The sequence below is a fragment of the Cnephaeus nilssonii genome (genome assembly GCF_951640355.1).
Source record: "Cnephaeus nilssonii genome assembly, chromosome: 6".
NCBI classification, from domain to species: Eukaryota; Metazoa; Chordata; class Mammalia; order Chiroptera; family Vespertilionidae; genus Cnephaeus; species Cnephaeus nilssonii.
In genome coordinates this window covers 48,679,640-48,703,231 of record NC_137077.1, presented here as the reverse complement: position 1 = coordinate 48,703,231, position 23,592 = coordinate 48,679,640, and the positions used below count along the sequence as shown (strand labels likewise).

Sequence of the window (23,592 nt, the reverse complement as noted above, 5' to 3'; positions counted from 1 at the left end):
AAGAGGAAGATCCGTGTGAGAAAGACATATCAATTAGTTGCCTCCCATAAGTGCCCTACCAGGGTTGGGATCGAACCTGCAACCCAGGTATGTGTCCTTGACCAGGAATTGAGTCAGAGACCCTTTGGTGCATGGACCAACACTCTAACCATTGAGCAACACCAGCCAGGACTGTAAGGCATTCTTTTATATATGTAAGATGTGGTTCCAAAAATCAAAACTATACAAAGGGTATATTTCAAAACATGTCACTTCTCTCTTCCCTTTATTTCTCCTCTCTTCCTACCTACTCAGTATAGACTTCTCCATTTCTGATTCTACTAATAAAGGGTCTTTCCCCTTTTTTCTTTAGTGAATATAGTCAGGGGTTTGTCAATTTTATTAATCTTTTCAAAGAACCAGCTCTTTGTTTTATTAATTTTTTTGTATAGACATTTTGTTCTCTATTTCATTCAGTTCTGCTCTAATTGTTATTATTTCCTTTCTTCTGCTGACTTTGGGTTGCTTTAGTTCTTCCTTTTCTAGTTCTTTAAGATGTGATGTTAGGTTGTTTACTTGGGATTTCTCTTGTTTCCTGAGATAGGCCTGTAATGATATAAACTTCCCTCTTTTTACTGCTTTCACTGCCTCCCAGAAGTTTTGATATGTTGTAATATCATTCTCGTTTGTCTCTATATATCTTTTGATCTCATCTTTATATCTTCTTTGACTCAGTCATTTTTTAGTAGCATGTTGTTTAATCTCCACATATTTGTGGGTTTCATTACTTCCCTTTTTGCAGTTGATTTCTAATTTCAAGGCATTGTGGTCAGAAAATATACTTTGGTATAATTTCAATCTTTTTTAATTTGTTGATGCTAATTTTGTGACCCAATGTATAGTGTATCCTTGAGAATGTTCCATGTGCACTGGAGAAGAATGTATGATCGGATGTTCTGGGGTGAAATGTTCTGTTAATGTCAATTATGTCCATTTGGTCTAGTGTTTCATTCAAGGCCACTATTTCTTTATTGGTTTTCTGTTTGGTCGGTCTGTCTAGAGCTGTCAGTGAAGGATTACGGTCCCCAGCTGACTGCGTTTTGGTCTGTTTCTCCCTTTAGTTCTGTGAACACTTGTTCTATATATTTCCATGCTCCCTGGTTGGGTGCATATCTATTAAGAAGTGTTATGTTTTCCTGATGTAGCATCCCCTTTATCATTATAAAGTGTCCATCTTTGTCTCTTGTTTTCTTGAAATCTATTTTGTCAGATATAAGTATGGCCGTACCTGCTTCTCTGTGGATCTTATTTGCTTGGAGAGTCATTTCCACCCTTTTACTTTGAATCTACCTTTGTCTTTGCAGTTTAGATGTGTCTCTTTAGGCAGCATATGGTTGGGTTTGTTTTTTTGATCCACTCTGCTACCTGTGCCTCTTTATTGGTGAATTCAGGCCATTTACATTTAGGGTAATTATTGACGTATAAGGATTTTCTATAGCCATTTTATCTTTTGTTTTCTGGTAGCTCTGTGCCTTAATTGGTTATTTTCTTTTGTGTTTCTGACTTGTTTTTGTTTAGTGATATTTCATACTTCTTTCCTGTTTCCTCTTTTTTTTCCTCTCATTAAACTTTGTTATTTTAATGGGTCTCAAAATTCTGACAGATTTTTGGTCCTGTTGTTTCCATTAAAAAGTACTGATTTTAAAAACAAATAACTTAAAAGCTGCCACACACCGAAGAACCAAATGGCCCACAGAACATCCTCCTTTCCTCTGAAGGTTTTACGATGCATTGTAATCGTTCACCAGTCTTTTACTATTAAACCTAAATGGCCAACTGAGTCACACAGTTCTGAGAGTTCTTCCACCACCGAATAAGACGGGGTGGCAGGTGTTGGGGATAATATTCACTTAGTTTCTGAGCTTTCTGGGCAGACCTGGTGACTTTGCCAGCTGCAGCTGCCTCCTTGTCCACGGCTTTGATGACACCCACAGCAGCTGTCTGTCTCATGTCACCAACAGCGAAACGGCCCAGAGGAGGGTAGGCAGAGAAGCTCTCAGCACACGTGGGCTTGCCAGGAACCATATCAACAATGCCGGCACCCCCAGATTTCAAAAACTTGGGGCCATCTTCCAGCTTTTTCCCAGAACGACGATCAACTTTCTCCTTCGGCTCAGCACATCTGCCAGCAATGTGAGTGGTGACCATCCAGCACAGGTGCACACCAGCACTGATGGGACCTGGGTGGTTCAGGATGATCACCTGAGCTGTGAAGCCAGCTGCTTCCACTGGTGGTCCTTTTTGCTGTCACCAGCCACACTGCCACGGCGAACATCTTTGACAGACACGTTCTTGATGTGGAAGCCCACACTGTCCCCGGGAAGAGCTTCCCTCACAGCTTCGTGGTGCATTTCAACAGACCTCACTTCAGTTGTAACGCTGACTGGAGCAAAGGTGACCGACCACCTGCCGGGTTTGAGAACACCAGTCTCCACTCGGCCCACAGGGACAGTACCAGTAACCACCAATTTTGTAGACATCCTGGAGGGGCAGACGCAGGAGCTTGTCAGCTGGCCGAGTAGGTGGCAGGATGCAATCCAGAGCTTCAAGCAGTGTGGTTCCTCTGGCAGTGCCATCTTTACAGGTGACCTTCCATCCCTTGAACCAAGGCCCATTCGCACATGGCTCCGGCATGTTGTCACCATTCCCACCAGAAATCGGCACACATGCTACTGTGTCAGGGTTGTAGCCAATTTTCTTAATGCAGGTGCTGACTTCTTTAACAATTTCCTCGTATCTTTTCTGGCTGTAGGGTGGCTCAATGAAATCCATTTTGTTAAGACCAACAATAGCTGTTTCACACCCAGTGTGTAGGCCAGAAGGGCATGCTCACGGGTCTGTCCGTTCTTGGAGATACCTGCTTCAAATTCACCAGCACCAGCAGCAACAATCAGGACAGCACTGTCAGCCTGAGATGTGCCTGTAATCATGTTTTTGATGAAGTCTCTGTGTCCTGGGGCATCACTGATGGTCACATAATACTTGCTGGGCTCAAATTTCCACAGGGAGATATCAATGGTGATACTTTACTCACGTTCAGCTTTCAGTTTATCCAAGACCCAGGCCGCTCCCGCTCATCCCGGCCCCACTGCGCCTGCTGTCGCCACTGCTCAGTATGCTCACTGCCACTCCGCGCACGCACCCGTCCTAGGGTGATACCGGCGTGCCCATGACCGAGAGGTGGCCGCGGGCTCATGCCCAGTCAGTCCTGATGCTGGTCCCAATCTCGTCCCGGTCCGGATGAGGGAGGGGTGCGCAGGGGGAGTGTCCGTGGGAGACGCTCGCACTTCCGCAGCTGTGCTCACCAGCCGTGAGCCTGGCGTTTGGCGCCAATTGATCAGCTGAGCAGCGCTCCCACTGTGGGAAAGCACTGCGTTGAGCGTCTGCCCCCTGGTGGGCAGTGCATGTCATAGCGACTGGTCGAACTATCAAAAAGTCACTTAAGCTTTTATATATATACTAGAGGCCCGGTGCACGGGATTCGTGCACTTTGCGGGGGTGGGATCCCTCAGCCCGGCCTGTGCCCTCTCACAGTCCAGAGCCCTCGGGACAGTCGGACATCCTTAGCGCTGCCACGAAGGCAGGAAAGGCTCCCGCCACCACCGCTGCGCTCGCCAGTCATGAGCCCCGCTTCTGGCTGAGTGGCGCTCCCCCTGTGGGAGCTCACTGGCCACCAGGGGGCAGCTCCTGTGTTGAGCATCTGTTCCCTGGTGGTCAGTGCGTGTCATAGCGACCGGTCGTTCTGCCATTTGGTCGGTTTGCATATTAGCTTTTTATTCTATAGGATAGATGCTCCTGGACCTGACTCCAAGGGCAATGGGAGGTGAGATTTGGGAGTCCAAGCTACGGGCTCTGCGGTTCCGTTTCTTTGCCTGAAACACCACCACCTGGCTGACAGTGGAGAACCGCACAGCAGAACCTTGTGCTCTGTCAGGCGTCTGCTGACTCAAAAACACTGTTCACTCCCTCCCCGCTTGTCCTGCTGGCCTGGCCTGACCCCCTGACCCCCCTGCAGCTCCCTGTTCCTTTCTCCCGGGCCAAAGGAAGCACCTGCTCCTGCCGGCTTTCTCCCCTGTCCCGGCTGAGCTGTGGGCTCCTGGCTGCAGGGCTGTGTCTGTGGGCCATTTGCGTTTTCCTCCCTTCTCGTCTCCCCATTTATTCCCGGTTGCCCACCTTTAGATGTTTCAATGCTCAGGTCTTTCAGGCATGAATCTGTGCTGAGTAGAGATTTCTTTGGTGAATAATTGTTGGTTAACTTGTGGAAGTTTCAGGGGGACAGAACAAGGTATGCTCTCACGCTGTCATTCCTCTGATATCATTCAGTATCAGGCACAGTTTAAAGATTGAGAAAAACTCAGCCTGAGTTAAGTATATTGGACATAAGAGATTTTTACTTTTTAGGAATGATAAATTATGAATGGTAATTTTCCTTGTTCCCATGAAATTCTCTTCAGGTTCCCAAGTAATTTCCTTTAGAAACAAAATTATGCTTTGCTTGGTTGGCAAATTACTGTGTTTTTAAGAATTTATCTAGAAATTTGGGGCTTTGGCTATTCTAAATTTATTTCTTTCTTAAAAACACTTTTTTTTTATTGATTTCAGAGAGGAAGGGAGAGGGAGAGAGAGATAGAAACATCAATGATGAGAGAGAATCATTGATTGGCTGTCTTCTGCACGCCCACATTGGGGATCGAGCCCACAACCCAGGCATGTGCCCTGACCTAACTGGGAATCAAACTATGACCTCCTGGTTCATAGGTTGATGCTCAACCACTGAGCCGTGCTGGCCAGGCTCCACATACACTTCCTTTGTCCTCAGTTAACGTGACCTCCCCCCACCTCGATTCTCTGATGTTTTCACGGTTCAGGGAATTCCGGATATCGTTTAAGGTAGCCTGAAGGCTTTAGGATTTAAATATTGAGATAAAGTAATACTGAAAAGTTTTCTTTTTTGCTGTTGTTATTAGTCTGCCATGATTCATTATACTCTCAGTTGCCTTAACAGAGAAGCAAGACTTAAATTCATGTTAAGTTCTGTGTTTTCTGAAGCCATACTAAAGGGAAAGGCTTACTTAAGGTCAAGAGTACAAAAAGAACTACTGTGCAATGTTCAGTTTCTATTCAAGTGTAAAATGCGTAGGAATTCAGAAGAAACAAAACACATAGGAACAGAATGTTTTATCATGTAAATGAAATAAACTTTTAATGTTCTTTTTTCGTTAGCCATTAAAATAAGTGTTGGGCCGAAACCGGTTTGGCTCAGTGGATAGAGCATCGGCCTGAGGACTGAAAGGTCCCAGGTTCGATTCCGGTCAAGGGCATGTACCTTGGTTGCGGGAACATCCCCAGTAGCGGGTGTGCAGGAGGCAGCTGATCGATGTTTCTCTCTCATCGATGTTTCTAACTCTCTATCCCTCTCCCTTCCTCTCTGTAAAAAATCAATAAAATATATATTTTAAAAAAATAAATAAAATAAGTGTTGGGCTCATGGGCCAAGGTTCTTTTAACAAATATATATTTTATTGATTTTTTACAGAGAGGAAGGGAGAGGGATAGAGAGTTAGAAACATCGATCAGCTGCATCCTGCACACTCCCTACTGGGGATGTGCCCGCAACCAAGGTACATGCCTTTGACCGGAATCAAACCTGGGACCCTTCAGTCTGCAGGCCAACGCTCTGTCCACTGAGCCAAACCGGTTAGGTCATGGGCCAAGGTTCTTAACAAAATTAACAAGAAGCTGATGGAAGTAGTGGCCATGCCAAAACCCACCTTTCAGGCTTTGGTGCCCAGCTGTGCCTGCTTTCTTTCAGTTCCTTGAACACAAAACTGGACAAACAATGGGTCCAGGCTGCCTGTCACTACTTGAGCCAATTAAGCAGAGACAGGGTTGAATCACATGTGTTTATTCCAATAATGCTGCCAGTATGGGAGAGCAGCATGTATTCCATGAAAATCTGCTCAATCTCCCCTCCCCCATAGCCAGATGCTTTTATTGGGTAGAAGGACAAAGATTACATGGGGAAGTGGGCAAAAGGAGTAAGAATGGGAATAATGGTTACAGGTTACAGGCACTGTAGGCTGGAGGGAGGGGAATGGGGGGATGTTGCGAAGGGTTGGCCCCTCGGGGACTCTGTTGTTTTGGCAACAAAAGTGGTTCATCTTTCCATGATGACAGGCAGTTCCTGGATAAGGAGAATGGACCACATTCCCAGGTTAACTCCCACGTCCCAGGGTGTACAGCTCAGCCAGGTTAGAATATGCTTTCTCTAATCAGAACAGAACAATCATGGTTAACAGAGCATCATTACATTTCTTATAACTATAGCTGACCATCATGGTTAACAGAGCACGATTAGCCCTAACCGGTTTGGCTCTGTGGATAGAGCGTTGGCCTGAGGACTGAAGGGTCCCAGGTTCGATTCCGGTCAAGGGCATGTACCTTGGTTGCGGGCACATCCCCAGTAGGGGGTGTGCAGGAGGCAGCTGATCGATGTTTCTCTCTCATCGATGTTTCTAACTCTCTATCCCTCTCTCTTCCTCTCTGTAAAAAATCAATAAAATATATTTAAAAAAAACAAAACAAACAAACAAACAAAAAACAGAGCACGATTAATATTCCTGCCCCTAACAAACATACTGTGTTTCCTCTCTTCATTAGTCAGTGGCACAAGCTGTTACATTAGACTGAAATACTCTTTTTTTTTTTTCTTAAAGATTTTTATTAGTTGGAGAGAGAGGAAGGGAGAGAGAGAGAAACATAGATGTGAGAGCGAAACATCAATCAGCGCCTCCATACCCCCACCGGGGATGTGACCCGACCAGGAATCGAGTCAGCAACCCCTCAGTGCACAGGTTGATCCCCAACCAGTTGAGCCACATTGGCCAGGGCAGGCTGGGATACTACTTATTCATATTCTGGAACTCAGCTCAGATGTCATTTCCTCAAGGACGCCTCTGATCCTCTTCCTCCTGGATAGACCATATTCTGTTCTCTTCCCGAGCTTCTCCCTCGTAGATAGCATCATCACAATTGTATGCTTCAGCAGAGAGGGACCAGGTCTAGCTTATTCAGGACTCTAAGCCAAGCACCAAGAGCAGAGGACACAATAGGCACTCACATTTGTTGAATGAAGTTCAACCTTTACTAAGCACCAAGGGCTTCACTTCATTAACTCCTCACCATATCTCTGTAGGTAGATATTATCCCCATTAGCAGGTGAGGAAAGTGAGACAAGAGAAGTAACTTGCTCAAGGTCACACAGTCAATGAATGACACAGCCAGGACTTGCCCTCGGTCACTTTGATGCCAAAGCCAGTGTCATCTTGACTTTTATTTTTCTCATTGTATGCAATTATCCCTCTGAAAAGCCAGTGTTGTAAGCACAGTACTGTGTGATCTACCGCAGGAAAGCAGACAGAGGGTCAGATCAAAATGCAGCAAGGAGCCCTGGCTGGTGAGCAATGGTTAGAGCAATGGTTAGAGCATCGGCCTGAGCACCAAAGGGTCCCAGATTCAGTTCCCAGGCAAGAGTACATACCTGGGTTGCAGGTTACACATGGCCCTGCCTCCCGCACATGGCCCTGATCAGGCCTGTGTGGGAGGCAACCAATCGATGTGTCCCTCTCATCTCTCTCTCTCTCTCTCTCTCTCTCTCTCTCTCTCTCTCTCTCTCTCTTCCTTCCTCCCCCTCCCTTCCACTCTCTCTTTAAAAAAAATTTTTTTAAATGCAGCAATGAGCTTATCCTGGGCATTTGTGGTGTGCCTTCCCAGCATCCATTCCCCCTTACCCCAGTCACAGGCTCTGTTTTCATCTGGATAATCCACAAGTCTCCTTGTCTCAGTCCACATGATCTGGGTGTGCTCAACCCCAGGGATGGAACACGGGGACCTACACTTGAGCCAATCAGCATAACCCATCCCATCTAAACATGATTGGTTCAGGAAAGGGCTGTGACCCAGTATTGTCAATAGGAGCCTGTTGAGACCCAGTCCTCGGCTGTTGGAATGATCATAAGCATGTGTCATTCTGGGCCTGAGGAGGAAGGCAGTGAGAAAATAATATGGCAGCTGTAGTCAAAACAGGCTTTGTGGTGTTGGGAATCAGGGCTTATAAGACTTGCTCTTTAACTTGTAAGAAACACCATTTATTTCTTTCTCTACACCTTAGTGTTGTCTATAGAAAGTGAGGATAGGCCTGGCCGGTGTTGTTCAGTGGTTAGAGTGCTGTCCCATACACTGAAGGGTCCCAGGTTCTATTCCTGGTCAGGACACAGGGCCAGGTTGCAGGTTCAATCCCTAGTCGGGGTGCGTGAGGCAACTGATGGATGTTTTTCTCTTGCTCTCTCCCTTTCTTGCTCTCGAATCAATGAAAAACATATCCCCAGGTGAGGATTAAGAAAGAAAAAGTGAGGATAATATTTGCCAAACCACTTAAGACAAGAAGGAATTGGTAAGAATGTGCCTAGTACTTTGTACTTGGCTGTTATTTGCCTTCCAACATGCCAATATCATTTCACAAGGTCACCCTGTGGCTTTTCATAGTTCTCCCTCACTAGACTGACCCAACCAGTAGTGAGGTGGGTAGAGGAAGGAGGTTCCTACTTTGGGGAGACTGCAGAGGAGGAGATTCATGCTTCATTGCGCAGGAGGCCTTCGGTGAGTGTCCAAACCTCACCGTAACAGTAACTGTTTTTATGTCCCACAGAGAGAACTGAGCTTCCTTTCTTTCTGCTCTCTGGATTTCACAAACGGGGTCTTTGGACTTGAATTTTTCAAAACACATTCTGATCCTTCCAAAATTGCTTTTTCTAAAACCTGCTAGCTGTGTTTACTAGTATAGTTACCTGGCTGAGGAAAGAAAAATCTGTATGTTTAAACAGCTTAACTTTCCACGAGGAAGGAAAGCCCTCCCAGAGACATACAGAAAAATGAAACCAAGCCAGTAAACGTATAAACTATTTTATTTCCATTCCTAAAATGCATATGAATTTATTGATTTGCTATTTAAAATAGGCCTTTTGCAAAATCATCTCAGAAAATATACTAAATTTATTAAAATACATGCAAACTATTTCTGAAAATTCTACTCTTAAACCCTCTGACTGATCAGCCCAACACTTGTTTTCAACACAATTTCGATGATTTTCAGAGGTTTTTGTGGTTGCAAGGAACTAAGAAATCATCTTGGGAGGGGGTGGAAATTTGATCATCATAATCCAACAAATACTCGTCCACTTCTTTCCACGCTCACAAATTATCTGGTCTTAGGGGCTCTTACAAAGTGTACCTAATTATACCAGGGTTTCCTAATTACAGTGAGTGGGACTCTTCCTTGCCTGTAATTGACTGCATTCAGGAAAGTATATGCTAGTCAGTGGTCGGCAAACTGTGGCTCGTGAGCCGCAGGTTGCCGCTCTGTTGACTAATGAGTTTGCCGACCACTGGGATAGGGGCTTAATCACAAGGAACAACAACAGCCTGTAATGATTGGAATCGAGAGTCTAGGTCAGTGGTCGGCAAACTCATTAGTCAACAGAGCGGCAAACCGTGGCTCACGAGCCGCAGTTTGCAGACCACTGTGCTAGATAATAAGGAAAACGAACCCGAGAACCTTAACTGCCTCAGACAGTTTCATGAAAATACTGAAGTGTCAAGTATAATTTTCAACTAGTCTTCCTTTATTCAGTTTGCGAATCATTAAGGTATTTTCATTTGTCCTTTCTCAAAGTTTTCTTTTGAGTGATTTAACTACTTATTTCACCAAGCTCTCAAATCAAAGAGGGGGTGAAATTCAAATCTGTTGGGTAACAACTTAACTAAGATAGTTGAAGTTACTGAATAAACTAAGGTTTGCGGATAATGGTAGACTTCAATTTCAAAAGCTCATTGTTTCCTTTTATTTTTTTTTAAATATAATTTTATTGACTTTAGAGAAGAAGGGAGAGGGAAACATCAATGATGAGAGAGAATCATGCCTCCTGTATGACCCCCACTGGGGACTGAGCCCACAACCTGGGCATGTGCCCTGACCAGAATCTAACCGTGACCTCCGGTTCACAGGTCAACACCCAATCACCGAGTCACTGTTGGCTGGGCTCATTGTTTCCTTTTAAAGGAGAGTTCGAAGCTATTTTGTATTTGTTTTGTTTTCTTTAGCTAATTTATTCAACAGATATCTCTTAAGCACTTATTATATGCCAGGCATTGGGAATACAATGATGGGAGAGCAAACAGCACTTAAAAAGTGCTCATAGAAATATATATTTACAAATGATGGTGTTATAAAAGAAAATAACGTACGTAGAAGTAAACTCAAATCCTAGTGCAGCCTAAATAAAACTAGAAAACAGCGATGCAACCTAACGTGGACGGATTCTTCGGGAGACAATGGAAAATGGCTACACAGGGTATAAGGTAAACTTTTTAGGATGAAATTCAGCTTTACCTGAAAAAGGGTTTCTCTTTTCCCAATTAGTATTTAAGTGTAAAACGGAAGCCTTAGGCGATCTGAGCCACTCATTCGCTCTCTGCTCCCCACTGGCGCTATTTCACGGCATATCCACAGATGTGCGGGCGCACCAGCGCCCAGGACAGCGGGGCCTGTAAGCGCTGCAGCTGCAGCCTGGAGAAGCCGGCCCGCTCCACTGCCTTCCAGCTCTCTCGGGTCAGGTTGCACCCGTCAAACAGAAGGTACCAGACAGGCTCCAGGACCTGTTGCCAGAAGTAACTCCAGGTTGAAGGCTCAGCTGCTACATGCTCCAGGAAATAAAAGGCCCCGCCCTGGAAAAGAAAAGAAAAGAAAACCCATTTCAAGGATTTTAGTTTGGGGAGAGCAGATTTATAAGATGAGTGAAGCGTCAGATATCAGTGGCCCCGGAGATCAACTTCATGAGAAGACACGGATAAGTTACGAGGACATCATTTTGGTCAATAGTTTCATCTGTCAAATTTTACACAGAGCTGCCACTCTAAAGCAATTATTAACACTTCTGCCGAAATCGGTTTGGCTCAGTGGATAGAGCGTCGGTCTGCGGACTGGAAGGTCCCAGGTTCGATTCCGGTCAAGGGCATGTACATTGGTTGCGGGCATGTCCCCAGTGGGGGATGTGCAGGAGGCAGCTGGTCGATGTTTCTCTCTCATCGATGATTCTAGCTTTCTATCCCTCTCCCTTCCTCTCTGTAAAAAATCAATAAAATATATATATAAAAAACAACACTTCTATTGTCTGATCATAAAAGCAATACATAATAATAGCTAAAACTTAAAGCAGTTACTGTGTACAAAAATATATATTTTTAAAAGAAATATATATATATATACACTTTAATTTCAGAAAGGAAGGGAGAAGGAAACAAAAGATCGAAACATCAATAATGAGAGAGAATCATTGATCAGCTGCCTCCTGCACACCCCACACGGGGGATTGAGCCCAAAAGCCAGGCATGTGCCTGCCCAGGAATCGAACCGTGACCTCCTGGTTCATAAGTTGACACTCAACCACTGAGTCACGCTGGCTGGGCGATACTATCTCCTTAATGCCTACCACGTGTTAATCCACACAATAAATTTATTTGGTAAAGTATTATTATCATTCTTATTTTTACAGATGAGGAAACTGAGGAAGTAAGCACAGAAATAAGCAACTTGCCTAAGGTCCCTCAGCTTATAAACGTTAGAATCTGGTTTGGCTCCAGAGGCTGGCAATACTATCTCAGCAATATGTTTATTTAAAAAATTTTAGGAAATACAGAAAAGTAAAAAAAAAAATCAACTATTGCCCTAGCTGGTTTGGCTCAGTGGATAGAGCATCAGACTGTGGAGTGAAGGGTCCTGGGTTCGATTCCAGTCCAGGTCCTATGCCTGGGTTGTGGGCTCCGTCCCCAGTAGGGGGCGTGCAGGAAGCAGCCGATCAATGATTCTCTCTTATCATTGATGTTTCTATCTCTCTCTCCCTTCCTCTCTGAAATCAATAAAAATATATTAAAAAAAAATCAACTATCATTCCACCACCTCGTGATAACTACAGTTAAGGTTTTGTGTGCTTTTTTTTTTTTTTAAACATATTTTATTGTTTACACAAAGGAAGGGAGAGGGATAGAGAGCCAGAAACATCTATGAGAGAGAAACATAGACCAGCTGCCTCCTGCACACCCCCCACCGGGGATGTGCCCGCAACCAATGTACATGCCCTTGACCGGAATCGAACCTGGGACCCTTCAGTCCTCAGACCGACGCTCTATCCACTGAGCCAAACCGGTTTCGGCTTTGTGTGCATTTTTATATGAATATGTATTTTTTCCAAAAACTAGGATTGGAATGTATGTTCTGTTTTGTAGCTCGCTTGATTTATGTATTTGAATATTATTCTAAAACATAATTTTAAAAAATCTTTACATAATATTTCACACCACTGTAGGTACCATCTGTTATTTAACTATTCTCATTTAGGTTATTTCTAATTTTTTACTATTATAAATATGGTTACAGTGACTATCCTAATCCATAAATCTTTGTGACCGACCATCTCTAATTCTTTCCAAATAAATAACTTGCTAAAAAGTGGAATTGCTGAGCCAAAAGTCTCTGCTGTTTGCCCTGGCTGGGTGGCTCAGCTGGTTGGAGCATTGCCTTGTACACCGAAAGGTGGTGGGTTCAATTCCCGGTCAGAGCACATACCCAGGTTGTGGGTTCGATCCCCAGTCGGGGCACATATGGAAGGCAACTGATAGATGTTTCTCTCTCTCCCTTCTTCTCTCGAAAATCAATAAAAAACAACAACATAATCCTCGGGTGAGGATTTAAAAAAAAAGTCTTTGCCTTTTTAAAGCTGTTGGTGCAGGTTGTCATATTGCCCTTTGGAAAAGATGTAGCAAATTTACACTCATACTAGCCGTGGATGTGAGTGCCCATTTCCAATAAACTCTCATCAGTACTCCCCCTGCCCCGCATCTTTGTTAATTTGATGGGCAAAATGATATTATATTTTCAATACTATGCATGTCTTTAATATTTTTAATAGATATAACATCTTTTATGAAACCTTACTGATGATTTGGATTTTTTTATTTTCTAATTTGTCTGTTAATGGCCTTTAACAGTATTCTACTAGGGTGTTGGTTTTTTTTCTTACTAATTAGTAGGGACAAACGTTTTCCCCAGTTTGCCATTTAATTACTTTAAATTTTTTTATTTTAGAGAGGAAGGGAGAAGGAGAGAGAGAGAAACATCAATGATGAAAGAGAATCATTGATTGGCTGCCTCTGCACAAACCCTACTGAGGACCGAGCCCACAACCCGGGCATGTGCCCTGACCGGGAATCGAACTGTGACCTCCTGGTTCATAGGTTGACACACTCAACCACTGAGCCACACCAGCTGGGCCTTTTAATTACTTTTAAAGAAATTCTACTTCTTTTAGTTTATTCATGTGAAAATTGTTCTGTCTCTGCTTTGCAAACCTGTGAGAGAGTCCGAATCCACACCACGCACTGCCTGAGACTAACTAACCATGTCTTATATTTCTGTACCATTGTCACAAGAACGTAAGCATGATTAATTAAAATACTGAATGAGCTCAGGGTGTTAATGAATTCATGGTAACACTTCGTCAGGAGGTGTTTTATTCAACCAGTGGCTGCTCTGCGTGAAGGACTGTCATGTAGGAATCTGCCAGCGCTGCCCTCATCCAGGGCAGTCCTGTAAATGTAGGTCAAGCCTAGACCCAATAGAGGCCGCACGTTATTAGGACGTCTTCAGAAGTGCTCGGCCCATCGCTGAGCTGAGCAGGAGGAAAGGGACCTTCCAAAACCCGTGGTGGCTGCCCCGCTCTTCCTAACCTCCTCCCGCTACTCTAATCTTGGCTATCCCAGGCGGACAACTGAGAGATGGAGTTCCCCCAAATTCTCTGGGTAAGTCTGAGAGCTGTGTTCATGAATGGAAAACTTGCTATTTCCTGATTTTAAAAAATTGCATAGAATTGGACAGGAGAGAGAGGAGGAGAATCAGGTCGGGGAGGTGGCTGTTGCCCTCTGGATAACACAGCGACTGCCAAGTGGACAGCTGCATATGCAGGTTCACGGTTAGAAGGGAGATCTGGGCCAGATGTTTTGATTTGGACACCATCTGTGTATGTGCAGTAATAGAAAAATTTTGGGGTGAGTGATAGAGCCCAGGGGGATGTATAAGTGAAATGAGAACCGAAAAAGAAACTTCAGTGTTTGGGGATGGGTGGAGGAAGAACAGTCAGCAAACATGATAGAAATGTTGAAGTCAGAGAAATGAAAAGTCCAGAGACGAGCAATGTGGTGCAGCCATAACAAATATTTGCATTAAATGAAGTCAGACCTACTAGCTGTATAACTTTGGGCAAGTTTCTTAACCTCTTTGAGTCTGTTTCCTCAACCCAACATGAAGACAATACCTACGCCCGGCTGATGTGGCTCAGCGGTTGAGCATCGACCTGTGAACCACGAGATCATGGTTTGATTCCCGGTCAGGGCACGTGCCTGGGTTGCCGGCTCAATCCCCAGTAGGGGGCGTGCAGGAGGCAGCCGATCAATGATTCTCTCTCATCATTGATGTTTCTATCTCTCTCTCCCTCTCTCAAATAAATAAAAATATATTTAAAACAAAAACATTAAAAAAGAAGATATATGTACTCCTATGTTCACTGCAGCATTATTCACAGTGGAAGCAACCAAAATGTTCTTTAAAAACAAACAAACATATATATATTTAATTGATTTCAGAGAGGAAATGTGCCCTTGACCGGAATCGAACTCAGGACCCTTCAGTCAGCAGCCTGACGCTCTATCCACTGAGCCAAACCAGCTAGGGCTGAAGTGTCCTTTGATAGATGATTGGATAAAGAAGATGTGGTACATTTGTACAATGGAATACTATTCAGCCATAAGAAAATATGAAATACTGCCATTTGCAACAATATGGATAGATCTTGAGACTATCATGCTAAGTGAAATAAGTCAGACAGAAAAAGTCGAGAACTATATGATTTCACTCATATGTGGGATATAAAACTGAAAACGACAATGAGCAAACAACAACTCGTAGACATAGACAACAGTATGGTAGTTTCCAAAGAGGAAAGGGGTGGGGAGGTAGTAAAGGGTAAAGAGGGTCAAATGTATGGTGATGGAAGGAGATTTGACTTTGGGCGGTAAGCAGACAGTGCAATATGCATGATGTATTATAGAACTGTACACTTGAAACTTATATAATTTTATTAACCAATGTCACTCCAATAAATTCAAGTAAAAAAAATTGATATTATCAAATTGCCCTCCAAGGAGAGCACTTCCTCCAGTGTGCATGGGGTGTCCAATCTCCCAAATGCACCCCAACACCATACTGACCTTAAAAGTCTCTGACAGTATAATTGGTAAAAATGGTATCTTGCTTTAATTTGTTCTTTAATTGTAAGGTTGAGCATTTAAATCATATTATTGGCTGTTTTTATTTATATTTCTGTTCCTGCTCTTTGCCTATTTTTTCCTTGTGTTTTTCTTATTGATTTAAAAAAACCCTACCACCTGGCAGGTGTGGCTCAGTTGGTTGAGGATCAGCTCCTGCACCAGAAGGTCACTGGTTCGATTCCCCGTCAGGGTACGTGGTGCCCAAGTTGTGGGCTCGATCCCCAGAAGGGGGTGTGCAGGAGGCAGCCAATAATGGTTTCTCTCTCACTGATATTTCTATCTCTCCTCTCCCTTCCTCTCCCTGAAGTCAATAAAAACATATTGTAAAAAATTCTACTGACCTTTGACTAGTAATGTCATTTAATGGGAAGAAAGTTAACCCTTTGTCTACCATCCCTGGCAAATATTTTTTCTAAGTTTGTTCTTGTTTATAGTACTTTTTACCCTGCAGTTTAATTTCTTTCTTTATTTTATTTTATTTTTTTTTTAGTTTTTATTGATTTCAGAGAGGAAGGAAGAGGGAGAGAGAGAAACATCAATGATGAGAGCAAATCATTGATTGGCTGCCTCCTGCACGCCCCCTACTGGGGATCGAGCTCGCAACCTGGGCATGTGCCCTTGACCTGAGTCGAACCCGGGACCCTTCCATCCTCCCTGCAGTTTAAAAATTTTGTGTATTCAGATTTACCAGTCTTTCCCTTTATAGCTTCTCCCCACTCTAAGATTAAAAAAGAAATCAATAGTGTCTTCTCTAGTAGGTTTACTTTTTACGTTAGGATGTTTGATTCAGCTGAAATTGACAGGACCGCTCTTGGTAGTGGTGGTTGCTACTAACCAGCCCTCCTCACAGGCTGACACTCACCGGCCTCAGCACCCGGCGCACCTCCTGGAGGATGCGCTCCTGGTTCTCCACGGAGCACAGGACCAGGGTGCACACCACCACGTCCATGGAGCCATCGGCCACCGGGTGCATGTTCTCCCCGGCAGCCACCACGAAGCGCTCAAACTGCACGTGTCGGTTCTCAGCGATGCTCTTGATCAAGAACTTCTCGAAGTTGGGGTTGGGGTCAACGCAGGTCACCCTGCACCCAGGCGGATAGAACTTGAAGTTGGCCCCGGTGCCGCAGCCCAGCTCCAGCAGGCAGAGCTTCCCCGAGGGGCTCCCGTGCTCCTGCAGGCTGCTGAAGAGCCCCCGCTTCGTGCTCGCCATCTGCTTGTTGTACACTGAGGTGAGCCTCACCAGGAGGAAGGGGAAGCATCTTTTGCACATCCCGTTCCACAGGCCCAGAAAGTGCAGCAGGTACAAGGGGAAGGCCAGGATGCGGACGGCCAGCTGCAGGAGCAGGACGGTGAGCGCCATCACGAAGAGGAGAAAACCCCAGCGGCTGAGCGCGCTGACCCCTTTAAGGGCGGGCGGTGGCTTCTGGCCGCATTCCGGGGCCAATCAGCCTCGGAGGGAGCCGAGCTGGGATCCTGGGCAGGAGGCCAGTTTCGCCCAATCAATGGCCGTGGGCGACAGTGGACTCAGCTTCGTTTTCATGAAGCAAATGAGAAGGTTCCGGCTTCTCCTTCGAAGGAAAGGGGCGTCCCGTCCCTGGTTCCGAATCTGCGCCTGCTCCCCCGGCTCTCGGTTCCAGCCCCAGTTCTCTCCGCAGCGCGCTCACCGCGGGCCCAGGTCGTGCAGGGACCTCGGCCGGGAGGACAGAGCCGGGGTGGAGCCAGGCTAATCGGTGCCGGAAGACCGCGGCCAGCACCCCTCCTCCCGCCGCGCCCCTGCCCCGCACGGACTGCCCTCCGGCCACAGTTAACAAGAATTTCCCTTTCGCGTTCTGCGTTCTGCGTTCTGGGCTGAGACTCGCAGAGGTTCCTAACTCAACACAGTTATTTTTAAGTCCCTGTTTTGGGCTGACCATCTTTTAAAGGGCAAGTTTCAATTTCAAACTGTGCACCACATTATTCAGCTAACTTAGATAAAAATCGTTCCCCAGAATATTCACATTTGGAAACCGCAAGCATTCAGATATATTTTCAAGCATCCTTCAATTTTTAACAAGAAAAGCCCCAGCTTTAGGCTGGTTGGGGAACACAGCAATTTTTTTAAAAATAATGATTACATTAATTTTATATTTTTATTTTATTTTTTAATATATTGATTTTTTACAGAGAGGAAGGGAGAGAGATAGAGAGTTAGAAACATCGATCACCTGCCTCCTGCACACCCGTTACTGGGAATGTGCCCACAACCAAGGTACATGCCCTTGACTGGAATGGAACCTGGGACCTTTCAGTCCGCAGGCTGACGCTCTATCCACTGAGCCAAACCGATTTCAGCTACATTAATTTTTTAAAAACTGGGTGATGGATACAGAGAATGTGCTATTATTTCATTATATGTTATACCCTACACGTATTTTATAAATAGTATATCTTTCATTTTTTAAATTTATTGAGAGAGAGAGAGATTGATTTGCTTTTCATTTATTTATGTGTTCACTGCTTGATTCTTGTATTTGTCCTGACTGGGAATCAAACCCACAGCCTTGGCATATCAGGACAATGCTCTAACTGAGCTGCCTGACCAGAGCTATCTATTCCTTTTTGTTGTTGTTGTTAAATATATTTTTATTGATTTCAGAGAGGAAGGGAGAGGGAGAGAGAAAAACATCAATGATGAGAGAGAATAATTGATGGCTGCCTCCTGCACGCCCCACACTGGGGATCATGCCTGCAACCCCTGCATGTGCCCTGATCTGGAATCGAATCATGACCTCCTGGTTCACCTGGCTCACAGGTTGAAGCTCAACCACTGAACCACACCAGCTCTATTCCATTTTTAACAGCTTTTCCGAGGTGGAATTGACATACAATAAATTGTACTACATATTTAGATGCATGGATGCAGAGAACAGACTGATGATTGCCAGAGGGAAGGGGATTTAGGGAGCTGGGTGAAAAGGTGAAGGGACTAAGCAGTACAAGTTGGGAGTTACAGAATAGTCAGTCACAGGGATGTACAGTAAAGCATAGGGGATGTAGTCAATATTGCAATAACTATGTTTAGTGACAGCTTAATAAGTTTTGACATACTGTGTACACACCCATGAAACCATCATTTCAATCAAGATAAGGAACATATCCATCACCGCCCCCCTCAATTCTCTTCTTGCCACTTTGTGATCCCTGCCTCCTCCCCTCCCCGTCCCAAGGCCACCACTGATCTGTTTTCCATACCTAGAGATTAGTTTGCATTTTCTAGACTTTATGTAAATGGAGCCACAGAATATGTGCTTCTTTTGTCTGTCTTCTTTCACTGAGCATATTTTGAGAGTTGTCCCATGTTGCACGTATCCATTGACTTTGTTGTGTTCCATTGTATGGCTGTATAACAGTCTGTTTATACATTCACCTGGATCTTTGGGTTGTTTCTGGTTTGGGGCTGTTACAAATTAAGCTACAGTAAACAAATTTAATTTCTTAATAAATTCCTATGAGTAGAATATAGATATATGTCTAACTTTTAAAAAATTTTTTATGGATTTCAGAGAGGAAGGGAGAGGGAGAGATAGAAACATCAATGATGAGAGAGAATTATTGGTTGGCTGCCTCCTGCACGCTCCACACTGGGGATCGAGCTCCCGACCTGGGCATGTGCCCTGACAGGGAATGGAACCGTGACCTGGTTCATAAGTCGAAGCTCAACTACTGAGCCACACTTGCAAGCTAAACTGTATTTTTAATGTTTACTTAGCTTAGGAATGTAAATGCTTTCATTAGAAAGGCTTTATTTTTGGATATTCAAAGAATCTTGGAAACTTCTTGCAGATATTTTGGTATTTCACAAGGTATGTAATTATTTCTCTGGTAAATTTGTGTCAGTAATTTGAAAATGAAATATCAAGAGAGGCTAACTCTTTCTTCAGCTTATCTGCCTTTAAAGGACATTAAATGCAACCAGTTTGTTGGCTTGATATTTCTTTAGGAGCTTAATGACCAGTAAATATAAAATATTGGTAATGACCAGAAGGTATAAAATACAACTAGAATTAACTACGCACAACAGCATACCTAATTATATATAGTAGGGTAGTCTCAATTATATCTAAAGGCAATTATGAAGAACAAGTACTCTTTGTCTTAAAATTTCCAGATTTATACTATATTTGTGAATGTAAAAGATAATATAAATACTAGTGGCCCGGTGCATGGATTCGTGCACATTGAAAGGAAATTAATTAAAGAAATATTTTAATATCGCTATTCACCCTTTCTCTATAATAGAAGTGTCAACCAAATTAATGATCGACAATGACAGATGTAAACACACGTGTGCGATTGGTGCCAGCTTTATACATATACCAGAGGCCCAGTGCACGAGTTCGTGCACCAGTGGGGTCCCTCAGCCTGGCCTGCGGGATCGGGTCGAAACCGGCTCTCCAACATCTCCCAAGGGGTCCCGGATTGAGAGAGGGCACAGGCCAGGCCGAGGGACCCCACTGGTGCATGATTGGGGCCACGGAGGGACGCGGTAGGATGGCCAGCCAGGGAGGGACCGTGGGAGGGCTCCAGGGCATGTCTGGCTCGTCTCACTCAGTCCCAATCAGCTGGATCCCAGCAGCAAGCTCACTTACTGGTCAGAGCGTCTGCCCCCGGGTGGTCAGTGCATGTCATAGCGACTGGTCACCCAATCGACTGTCTGCCCCCAGTGGTCAGTGCATGTCATAGCAAGCAGTTGAGCAGCTTTAGCATATCATTAGCATATTATGCTTTGACTGGTTGAACGGATAACTGGACACTTAGCATATTAGGCTTTTATTATATAGGATAGATAAACTTGCTTAATTAGACCTGCTTTCTGATGTAGCTAAACTTTTTCCAGCCCAGTGAAGCACCCCAACTTCTCTTTCAGGTAATTGTCAGCAACACAGCAGTAAATATCAATACAAAGCAGATTATTATTGTAGATCACACAAGGAGAACAAAGGGTAAAATATTTAACTGCAGCAGTATATTCTGCTCAGTGAGAAAACCTGAAGTCATTTTCAAGGTCCACCATTTCTTCTTTTTAGTTGGGTCAAGTTTCTAAGCTTTCTAAATTCCCGTCTTCCGGCTAATGGAAAGAAAATAGGATTCTATCAAGGCTCCTATCTACCAACTCCAGGACTTCTATGAGGATCAAATGAGATGAGGCATGGGAAAATGCTTCACAGACATTTGTTTAAAGTGTATAATGTTTGGACCTGGCTATAAAGCAAGTCGTGTTCCTGGGCTGAAGAAACTGCAAGGAGGCTAGTTGCTAGGGAGAGGAAGCCAGGAGTTGCTATGTGACGTCATTACCCAGCGCCCACAGCCACTGTTTCCGGGTTGGGCTGGTACATGGGCCACATTTTGCGTGGTGGGGTCTCGGCAGCATCAGCTGCAATTTGGTGGGGTGTCACTCCGGGGTGGTGGCAGGCCTGTGTCCTACTTGGGGGAAGCCAAGTGTTGCTTTGTGGGCACCAGGTCCGTGGTACCGTTTCTCTGTAAATGGCCAGTGCGCGTCACAGCAGCTCCTTCATTGAGAATCTGCCCCCTGGTGGTCAGTGCACATTATAGCGACCAGTCGACAGACACTTAGCATATTAGCCTTTTATATATATAGATTAGCTTGTTAACTGTAACATACTATAGAATTCAGTTTTCACTGGTCAAAAACAACCACAGTTTCTTTTTTATCTGACAAAGTACTGATATGCAGAATATATAAAGAACACATTTAGTATAAAGGACATATACAGGATGTCCCCAAAACATGTATACACGCTTTAACAGTGGATAGTTCAATTGATGTTTCTTTCTTTTTAGGTTTAACTGATTTGAAATGATGGGTGAAGCCAGACTAAGTTTTGAACAAAGAAAAATTATCCACTAGACTTTTTAATGGGGATACATAAAATATAAAGTTATGGTACAAAACTGGCAACAGTTGACAAATTGAGAGCACACAAATACTGAACAAACTGATTCTTTTTTAAAAAAATATATATTTTATTGATTTTTTACAGAGAGGAAGAGAGAGGGATAGAGAGTTAGAAACATCAATGAGAGAGAAACATCAACCAGCTGCCTCTTGCACACGCCCTACTGGGGATGTGCCCGCAACCAAGGTACATGCCCTTGACCGGAATCGAACCTGGGACCTTTCAGTCCGCAGGCCGACGCTCTATCCACTGAGTCAAACCGGTTTCGGCACAAACTGATTCTTGATGTTTGCAATTACATTGCTTCGGGTTATCAGCAGTGCCTGGACCAGAACGGTCATCAGTTTGAAAATGGTCATTGACAAAAAAAATTATTCATTTTTGTAGATGCTTTTAAATTTTGAAAATGAACTGTATGTAAATAAACACTAACTTTATCATCATTCAGAGTGTGTATACATTTTTTTGGGAAACGCTTTGTATGTGTCAGATATTTGCCCCCAGTCTATGACTAACTTGTCATTTTCTTAGGTGTTTCTTTTATTTTGATGAAGTCCAATTTATACATTTTTTCTTATAGTCCATGTTGTCTAGTTCTTTTGTTTTTGTTTTGCTTTAGTAATCCTTGCCTATTCTATCGTTGCAAAAAGTTTCTCGTATTTTTTTCTACATGTTTTATATTTTTAGTTTTTTATGTTTAGGTCAATGATTCATTTTAAGTTATACTTTATATAGGATATGAAGTAAGGAGCAAGGTTATATTCTTCCACTTTTATTGAGATATAATTGACATACAGTACTGTATAGGTATAAGTTTAAGGTACACAACCATTATGACATGCAGACCCAGGGAAAAGCCCCATGACTGAAAATTTACCTCTGTAAGCAGAGGGCAGGGAAAAACCAAAGAAAGAGGCAGACTACTCGAGTCAGGCAATTAACGGTGTTTATGAAGAGAAATTTACCTACAAGGCAAGACAAATGGATATCCTTCGTGAAGCTTGGCAATCGCCAAAAAATTATGAAGAACAGGGCAAGATGGATGGGGCACTAGGGCATGACTCATCCCAGATAAGGGAAGATGCCTTGCAGGCCTGTTCCAGGAATCAGCATGTAATGTGGGGGTGGGGTGGGTGAAGGGAGTAGGGGAGAGGTTGAAATGAAAGTTTCTGAGTGGGCTTACGGGGAAGCAATGTCTGTTCTGGCTGGCATCTAGCTCACATTATGGAAGGGTCTCATATTTCTTATTCTTTTTAGTCCTCATCCGAGGATATGTTTTTATTGATCTGAGAGTGGGAGGGAGGGTGGGAACAGGGGAGAGAGGGAGAAACATCTGTCTGTTGCCTCCCATACTCGGACTAGGGATCAAACCTGCAACCTTCTTGGTGTATGGGTTGATGCTCCAACCAACTGAGCCACCCAGCCAGGGCTCCTATTTCTTTCTATACAGATGTCTGGTTGTCCCAGCACCGTTTGTTGAAAGGACTGTCCTTTCCTCACTGAGTTAGCTTGGCACCTTGGTTGAAAATCAATTGGTCGTATATATGTGGGTCTAATTTGGAATTGCTATGTTTTATTGATCTACTAGAGGCTCGATGCATGACATTCATGCACTGGGGGGGTGGTCCCTCAGCCTGGCCTGTGTCCTCCCTGGGGAGCGGGTCTAAGCTGGCAGTCGGACATCCCCCAAAGGGTCCTTAGTGCTGCTGTGGAGGTGGGAGGCTCCCGCCACTGCCACTGTGCTTGCCAGCCATGAGCCCGGCTTCTGGCTGAGCGGTGCTTCCCCTGTGGGAGCGCAATAACCACCAGGGGGCAGCTCCTGCATTGAGTGTCTGCCCCCTGGTGGTCAGTGCGCATCACTGACCGGTCGTTCTGCCATTCGGTCAATTTGCATATTAGGGTTTTATTATATAGGCTATGTTCATCCACAGGGTACCACACTGTTGTATTACTGGAGCTTTATAGCAAATCTTGAAATCAGATAGTTTAAGTCCTCTGACTTTTTCTTTTCAAAATTGCTTTGACTGTTCTAGGTACATTGCATTTTTATACAAAATTTATACAAGTTTAAATTATGTAGGTATATAAAATATGACTATTTCACTTTAATTATAAATTCTTTATTATTTGGTGTGTACATACATAAAGTATATATATTTAA

At 44.0% G+C, this 23,592-nt stretch overlaps 1 protein-coding gene and 1 pseudogene across 2 annotated transcripts; both read right to left on the bottom strand.

Moving 5' to 3' along the window:
- Positions 1-1,803: 1,803 nt before the first annotated feature.
- On the bottom strand, positions 1,804-7,890 carry LOC307101040 (elongation factor 1-alpha 1-like; annotated as a pseudogene). The gene is made up of 2 exons: positions 7,830-7,890; positions 1,804-3,112 (listed from the first exon to the last, which is right to left on the bottom strand). The product of its transcript is annotated as an elongation factor 1-alpha 1-like (transcript).
- Positions 7,891-8,374: 484 nt separating this feature from the next.
- Positions 8,375-17,319, bottom strand: TMT1A (thiol methyltransferase 1A). Its single transcript, XM_079774067.1, has 2 exons — positions 16,337-17,319; positions 8,375-10,821 (listed from the first exon to the last, which is right to left on the bottom strand). The coding sequence occupies exons 1-2, from the start codon at positions 16,832-16,834 to the stop codon at positions 10,585-10,587; spliced, it is 735 nt and encodes a 244-aa protein (XP_079630193.1). The 5' UTR covers positions 16,835-17,319; the 3' UTR covers positions 8,375-10,584.
- Positions 17,320-23,592: the final 6,273 nt, after the last annotated feature.

Coding starts and splice junctions, on each gene's coding strand:
- TMT1A (XM_079774067.1), bottom strand. CDS start 16,834: ATGGCGCTCACCGTCCTGCTCCTGCAGCTGGCCGTCCGCATCCTGGCC. Junction 10,822..16,336: donor TGCGCCGGGTGCTGAGGCCG/GTGAGTGTCAGC, acceptor TTTCTTTTCCAG/GGCGGGGCCTTTTATTTCCT.